General features: G+C 35.1%; 2 protein-coding genes across 2 annotated transcripts in view; one reads left to right on the forward strand and one right to left on the reverse strand.

Moving 5' to 3' along the window:
- Positions 1-12,524, reverse strand: part of LOC145687899 (alkaline phosphatase 4-like) — a 166,149-nt gene that overhangs the window by 105,119 nt on the left and 48,506 nt on the right. The window lies entirely within an intron of this gene.
- LOC145687901 (uncharacterized) overlaps positions 5,603-12,524 on the forward strand; it is a 281,153-nt gene continuing 274,231 nt past the window's right edge. Inside the window, exon 1 of the mRNA XM_081761443.1 lies at positions 5,603-5,945. Coding sequence (XP_081617569.1) covers positions 5,875-5,945 — 71 coding nt within the window. The 5' untranslated portion in view covers positions 5,603-5,874. The remainder of the gene's footprint in view (positions 5,946-12,524) is intronic.

Genomic DNA, 12,524 nt, shown 5'->3' on the forward strand with positions numbered 1-12,524 from the left:
CCTTTCACCTTTCAATCAAGGTGTCCCATGTTCAATTCTCGGTCGAACCACAACCCCTGTTTCATGCGTAAACCAAGTAGCGGTTCGGATGTCAGTTTAAGCGAAAGTTTTCTCCTTGATAACCTAGGTATTTCGTAAAGATGTTAAGCCTAAACATGCGAAACGAAACCAAATTGTATATATATATCTGCATGCCTAAATGCCTGTTGTTTTATAAAGAAGCCAAGATTGCTTAAATATATTGATAGGAATTGGCAAAATTTATCGATTGTCTACGTAGCTTGGATTGGACTTTCAATGATATCTACGTACTAAATTTGTAATTTAATACCTCAGTTTTAGCGTACTGATTATGATACGTTGACCTTTAAATTTTACATGCAAAGCAGATTTTCCCGTTATTGTCTTACATTTCATGTAATGACGGGATTTTCCCGATGGCTAGGGCGGGAGATTCTTAATTTAAGAAATTTACTGACCGGACTTCTTTAAGCTTATAGGAGTTCTTCCGGCATAACCCCACTGTTGCATAATAACACCAAGGCGAAACAAACTTATTTCTGTGAATATGTAATATAAAACATAAAGCAAAAAATCTAAATAAAAAAATCCCTGGATTAAACCAAAAAAGCCTGGTTTAAACATCCCCTAAAAAACGGGTTTTTGGCATTTTCAAAAACAACCATGATTCTTGTCAACTCTGCTTATTTTTGTATAAAAAATTCTTATTATATACATTGGTTAATCCTGTGGAATTCATAATGTAAATATGTTGAAGAAAAAATGTTTGAAATATCTTTTCGAAATTCATAGTTTATTTTCGAGGTTTTATATTACCTATTATCAGCACCAAGCACTAATTAAATGACTTTTTGTGTTATAGAGAAGCGAAAAAGTCTGATTTATCAATTTAAAGCAGAATTTTGAAAAAAGTCCAAAATTTCCCAAGCAAAAAAGCGAAGCAGAAAAAAACAGTTTTTTTTTCAAAAGAGCCGTTTTTTTCCGAGCCTTTGCCTCTCTATAATTAATTGTGTATGTAACGTATTTGCTTATTACATACTGCATGCAAGAAGAAAGAAAAAACTGATCATACATGAATTAGAAACTTCAACCGGAACCAGGTTCAAATCTTGCAAACGGTGAGAGATACTGAAGAAAAAAAAAATAAACGAAAAATTCCCCTTTATAGTATTATCCATTGCCGATTTTTATCAAGACTTCTTTCATTTGTGTCTGTAAAGGGACATGTACAGATGATGTGAGGAATAACAAGGAGATTCATGCTCATATCTGAATGATGCGCTGTGTAGAGAGCGCAAGTTCAGCTAGTCTATTTATTAAAATGCTAGGTTTATATGTTTGTCCCCAATCCTTTCGACAATGAGATCTCGAAAACGACAAGTGGTAGAAACGTGCCGTTTTCAATGGTCGATTACAAATTTTGTGTAGATTGTCCAGTTCCAATTGTTTTTTTTTTTTAAAGACGTGATCGTTATTTCTTTATTACGTGTTTAAGAGTACACTGCAAGTTAAAATTTTAAAAAAGTAAAGCATCATACCCTGTGAGTTATACATTCCAACACAACATTGTTGTATACAGGGGTTGTTTATCTCTCAGGCGTTTGGTTCATTGCCAAATGATAATGAAAAACGAATGATAACCATTTCTCCAGCCAAAGATAAATCTTTATTGTTTGGAGTGTTTTGCCCAATGAACACCATATATCACTGACATTGTAATTAATTCTGTGTGTAGTGTGTTTGCTTATTACATACTGTATGCAAGAAGAAAGAAAACACTTACTATACATCAATTAAAAAGTCCAACCAGAAGTAGGCCCGAATCTTCCAAATGGTGTGAGATATTGAAAAAATAATCAAAAAATCTCTTTATGATAGCCCTTGACGATTTTTATCAAGACGTCCTACACTTGTGTCTGTTAAGGGACGTGTACAGATGCTCTGGAGAATGGCATGGAGATTCATGCTCATATGTGAATGATGCGCTGTATAGAGAGCGCAAATTCAGCTAGCCTATATATTAAAATGCTAGGTTTATATATTCGTCCCCCATCACTTCGACAATGATATCTGGAAAACCACAAGTGCTAAAAAATGTGCTATTTTGACTGGCCGATTCCAAGTTTTGTGTCAATTGTCCAGTTCTAATTGAATAATTAAAAACACATGGCCGTTATTTCTTTATTACATTTTTAGGGGTACACTGAAAGTGTTGAAATTTAAAAAAAATAAACATCATATCCTTTGAGTTATACATTCGAACACAACATAGTTGCATACAGGGATTGCATATCTCTCTGGGTAAGTGATAGTTAAAAATGAAGGATAAGCATTTGTCCAGGCTTTTGCTAAATGAACACAATATATCACTGACATTATAATTAATTGTGTGTGTAGTGAATTTACTTATTACGTGCTGCATGCAAGAAAGAAAACACTGATCATACGTGAATTAGAAACTCCAACTAGAAGTAGGCTCAAATATTGCAAATGGTGCGAGATATTGAAAAAATAATAAAAAAGTAATCGCTCCTTTATGGTAGCATTTGCCGATTTTTATCAAGAAGTCTTTCACTTGTGTCTGTAAAGGAACATATACAAGTACTTATGTTGTGAGGAATGACTAGGAGACTCATGCTCATATGTGAATGATGCGCTGTGTACAGAGCGCGGTTTAGATAGTATGTATAAAAATGAAAGTAACTATGTTACTTACTTCATAACTCTTTAGTCATCCGGCCGATCTCGGTCAAATATAATAAGAGTTTGTTTGTGTGTTTGTCTGTCTGTGTGTGTGTGTGTGTGTGTGTGTGTTTGTGTGTGCGCGGCCTGGAGACTAGACGAATGAACCGAGAGTTACCAAATTTTGGTCAGGGGTACCTTGGCCCAGGCCCCAGATCAAGACCAAGCCCTTCTTTTAAATCTCGAACCAGGGGCGTCTCAGGGGGCGTTTACCGGAACTGGCTTGGGAACCAGGCAAATTTCCGAGTTACCAAATTTTAGTCCCGAATACCAAATTTTAGTCCAGGCTCCAAACCAGAGTAAAAAGTTTTTGTTAAAATCCGAACCAGGGGGTCTCAGGGGTACGTTTACCGTGACATGTAAAAGTAGTAGAAAATGAACGATATTAGTGTCAGATCCATAGTGTTCGCGGTCGCCGAAATAAATTATTATACTTCCACAGGCGTTGACTTCCAAATACTGCCCCCATGCGAAGAATGGGTATACTCAGCTAGTTTTCAATATAGATGAGGTTCGGGCCTCCGATTTTTTTTATCATTTCACTTTTACAGCGCAACTTAGAGGAGGTAGAGTGGTATATATATATATATATATATATATATATATATATATATATATATATATATATATATATATATATATATATATATATATATATATATATATATAAATGATCGAAAGTGACCAATATTATTGTCGAATCCATAGTTTTCGGATTCGCTGAGATGAACAGTGACACTTCCGATGCCTTTTAAATCCAAATTCAGCCTCACAACTTGGAGAAAAGGGAAATATATATAAAAAGTGATCGAAAATGACTGATATTAGTGTCGAATCTAGTTTTCGCGGTCGTTGAGACGAACAGTTACCCATCCGATACCGTTTAAATTCAGCCCTTTATTTCCCAGATGAAACGCATTTATCCGGTGCAAAGAGCGAGTATTCTGCTATATATACAAATACAATATTACTATTTTCGATTTTAACTGCCATTTTTGTATATCTCATAAGCTACCTCAATCATTTTCTGTTTTAAATTTGTTGCGTTCCTTTTCAGCAACATGAGAAACTAGATCAACAGCTTAATCCGACATTCAAGTACATCTCCCTTTGTCGGGAATGAAACTTGAGACTATGCGTACTAGCTATTCTATTTGCTAGCTCTACAAATATTCATAATCTGTTGTAATCTTATGAAAATGGGATACAATGTTTGCTTCATTGTGTTTTTAATGGATTTAGCCGGATCGCATCAGCTGAGGCAGGACATTGTGTGGAGAGGCGCTTAAATATCAGTTTGCAATTCCTCTTTTATCTTTATTGGATCAAAAGGTCCAATATATTTCAGGCAAAAATTTCTTTTAGGCCTTATATCTAAAAAAAAAAACTAAAAATAGAGTAGCCAAACCCAAACTGTCACTTAACTCAGAATGATGTGCTTATTCCATATATATATATATATATATATATATATATATATAAATCTCGATTTAGAGGCTGTTCAAAAATTTTGGCCCTGATCCAGAAACTAATTCTTGACCAAGATCGCAATCTTTTGATCCATTTATTGCAGCAATCCTAAAATTCTTGTTTTTCCATTTTCCTTCTACATCCGTTTATTTTTTATTTAAAAAAAAACTTTTTTCCACCTTCAATGATAAGGAACTTGTTTGTGGCTAAGACAAGACTAGTTTTCATATCAAAACTATGATAACTAGCTAAATGAAACAGATGTTTGCTACTGTTCGAGAATTGAGTTCTTATATTTGGCAACAATCAAGCAATTCATCCTGGGATTTATTTGATCATTTGCTTTAGTACTGTCCATGTGACCTTAAAACTAATGCTACCTAACATGAGTTATGAATGTAGTATTCAAACAGAAAGCCAGCTTAGTAAATTTAACTACCATCATCATGAAGTGTGTTTCCAACAAGAAATATATATTTATAACAAACTAGTTATGAGAGAGTTTGCCATCTCACGAAATTTGCCGCTTCGTACAAATGCACGTGTTGCAAATATGAGAGCCGGCCCTGTCTTCATGTGTGGATCAGGGCCGGCGCGAAGGGGGGTCGAGCCGTGCCACCGCCCAGGGCGGCAAGTCTAATGGGCGTCAAAATTTGAAAAAAGAAAAGAATACTATCAAAATATAATGCTTCCTGATAGGCCCACATGGAAAAATAAAATTGTGTTCACTGAGAATGTAATTGAACTTACTTCACTCACATTCAGAAAAATACTTAGGAAGTTCAGAGTATTCCCCCTCATTTTAATTATCAAACTACTAGCCACAGGTATCTTGTTCAACATTTCCTTTCAGCGGCATTGATAAGATTTTCAGCTACAGTGGATAAGATTATCAAGCTGTATTTTATATTTCTTTTATTCAGCAATGTTCTAACGCTCCACTCCAAGTATGCAAAATCGTGTGGACTTTGTGGTGGACAAACATCGAGCTCATGGGTTTTCTCGGGGTTCTCCCGTTTCCTCCCACTTTCTTCATTCCACCATTTCACTCATATCTCATCATCACCGTCTCCTTTAGCCTAACCGACATAACCGTAGGACGTAAAACTTTAAGATTTCATTTCATTTCATTTTGAAAGAAGTAATAATTAAACAGGAACATTCCTATCAAAGACATGAGAGGCTAAGAATATAACAATGGTTCCAATATGAAAAGCAAATATTCAGGTATTCAGTAGAGAATTTTAGATATAAATTCCCGAGCCTCCTATGTTGCTTGCAGTAGTCATTCACTAAACCGTGTCGTTAACGATGCAGCCACAGCATCTCAGTACGTAGTTTCATTTTTTGTATAGTTAAAAAAGCTAAAGATATTAACCCTAGTGATTGAAAGACGAACCGAAAGTGTTATCCACTGTAATTAAGCCTAAAAGTTCACCAAAAGGAACTTTAAAATTAATTACGGAACATGACTTTGCTCCCAATGTCAGTGTTGCACTTAGAATTTTGATAACCTTACCAGTAACAGTGGCAAGTGAAGAAAGAAGTTTTTCGAAACTTAAGCTTATTAAAAATTATCTACGTTCTTCCATGCCTGAAACACGCTTGAGTAGTCTAGCGATGATATCAACAAAGCACTAAATGGCTGGAACATTGTACTACGCGAACGAGATAAAGGAATTTGCTCATAACAAAGCAAGAAAAAAATTAAGGTATGTTAAATTTATGTATCTCTATTGTGATTTAGTACATTATAAAGCTTAGGCTAATCAATTAGTTTTGCCGTAAATTCTCATTCAGTCTTCATGCTCCATACTCTATTGGAAACACCTTTTGATATAAAATAAGCTTAAAAATTAACATTCTTAATCGCGATTAAAGCATACTTTTTAAATTTTATTTCCTTCATTCGCTGCTGTATATCACAGATATACAGCAAAATCAGGCATACTGTATATTGTGCCATGTATGGAGAAGTTTAAAAATTACGTAAACATTCGAGAAAGGTAGTTCCATTTTTTGTTTACCTTTCCATTTCATACATGTTTTTTAATGGAGCATCTTACTTTTTCGTGACACTTGAACGTCTTCTATCAAAATAAGGTTTGCGGATTAAAGGGGCGGCAGGGCGTCAAAACTGCTAGCACCAGCCCTGGTATGGATGTATCCTTTAGATCAGAACCACAAAAATAATCTAATGGTTAAAGAACACAAAATATTTCATCGTTTATAAGACTTCTAACTTTCATCACATATAAGCTAATAGACTCAAACAGAAGCGAGAAGAAATTACAAAACGTCTGTGCGGACGGATATAAAAAGCTTGAAGGTCTTGCGGAAATGTGCAAATACGCCTTACTGTTCCGCCACCACAGAGTCTGGAAGGAGCTCTGTAATTAACACTAGGAAAAAAAAGTGGTCGTGATGTAACCATGTATTTCACAGTATCTCATGTTATTACAGACATTCATGAACGAATCTTAATTCACAACAAATTACCCCTACAATGTCATCACAAACAATCATCACTGATGTTTTACGTAATTAAAACTATAACCTGAAGTCAGAAAACTACAAGTCTCATTTAATTATAAATCAGTAACCGCTCACCCATACGCACATTGAATTTTCTGCTCCTGTGCACTATTAATCCTCATTGACGAACGTAGTTGCGCAATTTCTCATGTATATGGACAAAATGTCATGGTCGAAACCTCGTGGTCCAAAATCTCGCCGGTAAAAGTCTCGACTGTTCAAAATCTTATGCTAAAATCTGACAAGAAACAGTTATTCAGTGGAGAATGTTCAATATATCATTATAGAGTATGTATTAAAAAATCTTAGTCTTGCACCTATCACATGATTTAACTCTTTCTTTCTTCCCATCTCACACCAGGGCTGGCTCTACCATATGCGCAAAAAGTGCATTTGGGGCGGCATGTCTCGAAGGGCAGCAAAATCTGTCATAACTATATCATTTAAAATAAAAATTTCTTGTTGGAAACAAACTTCATGATGATGGTAGTTAAATTTACTAAGCTGACTTATTTGCATACTATATGCATAAATCATGTTTATATTACATTAGTTTAAGGTCACATGGATATTGTTAAAGCAAATTGTCAAACAAATCACAGCATGAATTGCTTGATTGTTGCCAAATACAAGATTTAATTCTCAAACAACAGCGAAGAACGGTTCCATTTGGTTAGTTATCAAAGTTTTGATATGAAAACTGGTCTTACCTTTGTCGCAAACAAGTTCCTTATCATTGAAGGTGGGAACGCTTTTTTTAACAGATGTAAAAAGGAAAATCAATAAATAATAAGAGAGCTAGTTGCACTGGAATTGTAAACTGATATATTGAGATTGAAGCTCTGTATTAACTATATAAAAAAAATATTAGCTACCGTCTTTCCTCTGCAGGTGTGTGTGTTTTATCTTTCACTAACATAATAGATTATTTAAAGAAAGAAAAAAAAAACAGACAACGAGATTCTATTCGTAGTGTTTATGATTTCTGAATGCGAGTGCACTTTCCCTTCCCTTCGTTGTTCATGATGTAATCGTGGCTTTTAAGATTTCTTCTTTCTGGAGAAAGGAGAAAATGAAATGAAATCTGAGTTTTACGTCCCACGGTTATGCCGGTTAGGCTAAAGGAGACGGTGATGATGAGTAATGAATGAAATGGTGGAATGAAGAAAGTGGGAGGAAACGGGAGAACCCCGAGAAAACCCACGCACACGGTGTTTGTCCACCACAAAGTTCACTTGGCGGGGGCTGGGATCGAACAAGGGATCCCAAGCACCAGAGGTGAACGCTCTACCACTGAGCCACCACGGCCCCCTGGAGAAAGGAGAGGAAGGGGCAAATTGCCTAGAGACGGCCCTGGCTCGCACAGTATCTTATTAGAATAAAAAAAATCGAACTCTTGAGAGCCAGTCTCTTAAGTTTGAACACCTATGGTTGAGGTTGAAATAACAAGTAAAGACCAAAAGGAGGTTACGATATTGAGCGATGAATTGGACCAAATCTTTCAGTTTAACGTCTCACGATTATGTCCTTTATGCTAAGGGAGACGGATGATTAAGGCAAGTGAATAATAATAGAATAATTAGTGGAATGTTAATGAGGGAGAAAACTGGAGTACCCCGAGAAAACACACGAACACGATATTGTTCACCACAGAGCAATAAATTGAAATAACCGTATTAGATAATATACGCACAGGGTATTTTTTATTAAGAATTCGTGAGAATACATGTAACAAGGGAATGACGTGAAAATTATTTAACACTGCGTGGTAATTCTATTGAAAAAAAATCCGCTTGAATGTCGTGAAGAAATTTGGTTCCTCAATTATCATTCGACTTAATTAGCATAGGGTGGTAGGATACGATGGTATTTGAACCCTAGTGTATTTTTTAACATTAAATTTAGATTACCAATATTTGAAAGGATACTATGATGATGAGAATGAATGAAATGATGGAATGAACAAAATTGGAAGAAATGGGAGAACCCTGAGAAAACCCACGCGCACACACTATATTTGTTTCACTTAAGGGTCTTCACTACAGCGAAATTAAACTACCGCTAATTTTACAATTTTTCTGTAGTATCTTCAAAACAAATAAACATATTCAAAAAGCAGAAACGTAGTAAATTAGACAATACGATTTTGTATGTGATACCTTTACCACAATTTACCTATTTGCTTTTGGTATGCCGCTGTTCACAGAACCCGCAAAAAATGCTAAATCTATCTACAGTTGCAAATCGAAAGCAGATAGATGAGTCGTGATAACTGTATCACATGCCAAATCGTATTGTCTAATTCACTGCGTTTTTGCTTTTCGAATACTTTTATTTATTTTGAAGATATTACAGAAAAATTCTAAAATTAGCGGTAGTTTAATTTCGCTGTAGCAAAGACCCTTAAGAAATGAGAGCTAGAGTTAAGTATTATGATCAGTATCTTTTATTTATGGAAAATTACTTTTGCAGTCTGAAGGTTTATTATTATACAATAAACAGTGCAATAAAGAATTAACTACTCTACTACACAATTAACACCAAAACAGAACTTTCTTGCTCAACCTAATAATACTTTTCCTGTTTCCTTGAACGGGATGTAAAGAATTGCTATAGTATTTATACGGAGAATGAACAAAAGGTTATTCTGGGAACAGATTACACAAACATATTATAGAAATATGTCATGTCGAAGAGAAGAAGCTCCCTTGCGCTAGCTTTAACTAGGTAAGTACTGATAAACAGGTTTGCTGTATGGCTGCTGCTTCCGTGTTCCGCATATCCTATGCTTTCATAAAGGTATCTCGTTGAAAAAAAAAGGGTCTTTCAATATTGAGGACATTATTTGACAGTGAACTTGAAAGGAAAAAGTAAACATTCAGTTGAAAAATAAGTTTGAAAAATTAAAACGTCCTTGGATAAACATCCGTTCTTTAGTAACACGATTACATTGTGTTATATTTCAAAATAAATATGAATCTACACGTGCATCGCTGCGTGGATTTCCTTTTACAAAGCAAACCGAGATCTTACTTAAAGGTACACTCATGTCCAAAATTATTGTCGCATGTCTATCAACATGTTGTTGTAGGAATATAATTTGATAACGAATTCGCCCGGTATTTCTTATAATGTTAGTATGTGTATAATCGGCAAAGACATGTATGTGGCAAATTTCATGTCAAAAGAGCAGTAAATAAGAACAATAAAACGAAAATAAAACTTTCTTGTCCATTTAGCAACATTTTGTTTTACTCATTCTAATTTTCGTATTTATAATTCTTTTCCTATGAAATTTATCACAAATATATATTTTCCGATTATACACATAGTATCAGTATTAAAAGTACCCTGCAAAATCATTATATTCTTACAAGAAGACGGTTATAGATATGCGACAATCATTTTGGACATGAGTGTACCTACGATGATAGGCTAATAAAGAGGACAAAGTTTGGAAAGGTTTGCAGTTTGTGTTGTAAGTTCTTTTTAAAATAAAGTTGGAATTTTTTTTATGTCTAAAGCATGGACATTCTGTTGCTGGAAAAAGTGGGACGGTCATTACAGGCCGCACACTACGCTGTTCCGACATCACAGGAGAAAACCAACTGAGAATGCTCCAAGAGCATTACCACAGAACGAACTTAAAAAGAATGGAGAGATGGAGCGAAAGGATAACTGTGATTGTTCCTACATGTAAAAGTAAATATTTTAACCGCACCTTCTTCTCTTTCTCGCAAAAATTAGCAAAATATAATCTCTGTATGACTTACGGTTCCCGAGATATGGCTCCTTAAATCTCCCGAAATTCGAACTTTTTTTTTTTTTTTTGCCAATATCTGGGGAACGGTGGCCAGTTGGACAGTGACCATTGGTTACTATTTGGTATCAAAATGTTCGCCATATTCTTAGGTGTTGATCAATGCCAATATCATATCTCTATAACTTATGGTTCCTAAGATTATGGACCCTTAAATCTTCCGAAATTGGACACTTTTGGCCAATATCTCGGGAATGATAAGTGTGACGCGAAAAAATTTCATCAATTTCTCAGATAGTTGCTGATGCTCTATTGAATGGAAGACTCAAAATTGAAAAATTAGCAAATAATAGACAGACAGATATAGAGAATTCAGTAACGTTTTTTTTTTTAAATTCGTTAAATATTATTATTATTAGTTGAAATTTAGATTTTATTTTTCAACACCAAAGCTATAGCCAGTGGATCTACAGGGATCTGCACAAGACGAGATAGATTTTTCATGACAATTCAAGACGAGACAAGACAAGACAAGACAGAGCTCTTCCAATATAAATAGGTGGTGTTGCGTCAGAAGTTCCCGGGGGAAAAAAAGGCGAGGACAGAAAGGCCAGAGTCAAAACAGCCACAGTAATAAGGTCCCGAGTCAAAACGGTAACGCGACAAATGGCACCACGTCAAAAGAGCTTGAGATATAGCCTGAAAAGTTTTGGAAGTATAAACATGCTTATTAGATGGAAAATATTCTGTGAACGCTATCTGATTTATTTGCTTTAGTAAAAAGTAGTACGACATAACAATAATAACGATACGCGTGGACGAAGGAAACCTAAAACTAAATGTTGGTGGATATTGATGCGAAAACTACATTGAATGAGGTATGGACCTCATGGCAGATAAATGGAATACCGCGAAACTGGATATCACACAATATTCCTTGATTGGAATGACGTAGATTTGACATCAATTTTGACTAGAACCTTCCCACAAATGAGAATGTGAACTTATTTTTTAATCTCTGTTCATTCATTTTAGAGGGTGCTAACGTTTGACATTTGTATCTAGTAGACAAACGTATTTGGACAGACAATTAATAATGCGACAGGTGGACGGAGAAAAGGAAAAGTTGCAAGTGTGTGTTAGTCCGTAAACTGCATTGAGTGAAGGAGTGGACATAACGACAGCCATCTTGGATTCCATCATATTGGATATCACACGATATTTTTAAATGGAAACAGTATGTTTGGCACATTAATTTAGCTTGAATCTTCGCACAAACGAGAATCTGCATTTAATTTTTAGCTATCACCATTCTTTTATGAGGTAGGTGTGCAATAGGGTGGAGTGAAAAGAGGCCAATTTTTTTTTTTCGAAATTCGATTTTGGATAGGGGGCAAAAGTTGCATCATATCGTAGTACTTTACCATGCAAAATTTCAATTCTCTAAAATAATTTTTAGCCGGGGCGCAATGGGCCTTAAGTTTGACAGATTTTATAAATGAGTCAAAAGAGCCCAAATTTTTATTTTTTTTAAATTCGAATTCGGATATAGGGCAAAAGTTGCATCATATTGTAGTAATTTACCACCGGAAATTTCAATTCTCTAAAATATTCTTTAGTAGGGGGAAATGGGCCTTAACTTTGATAGGTTTTGTAAATAAATACACGTTTATTATTCACTTGTGTAATTAGGCAGCTCTTCGCTTGAAGGAGACTATAATTTGAAGGTGTTAAGATTCGTTGTCGTGTCCAGGTGGATTTCTAAAGCTATTGAAGTTCATATTCTATGTTACAGGCTACATCAGTATTAGATTAAATGTTTCATAAATTTCATTCACGTCTTCAAGCAAAATACTGCGACTTTATCTGAAAAGTAGTCATGTATTTTCTTAAGTCAAATTTGGAACGAATAAAGAAATCTCTCGTGGCTCACATACTGACGAAGAACCTTCACTAAGTATGTTCACTAATTTTTCCACTGCTCGCGTATAACATG

Source organism: Thermobia domestica, chromosome 6 (assembly GCF_964235325.1).
Source record: "Thermobia domestica chromosome 6, izTheDome1.hap1.1, whole genome shotgun sequence".
NCBI lineage: Eukaryota > Metazoa > Arthropoda > Insecta > Zygentoma > Lepismatidae > Thermobia > Thermobia domestica.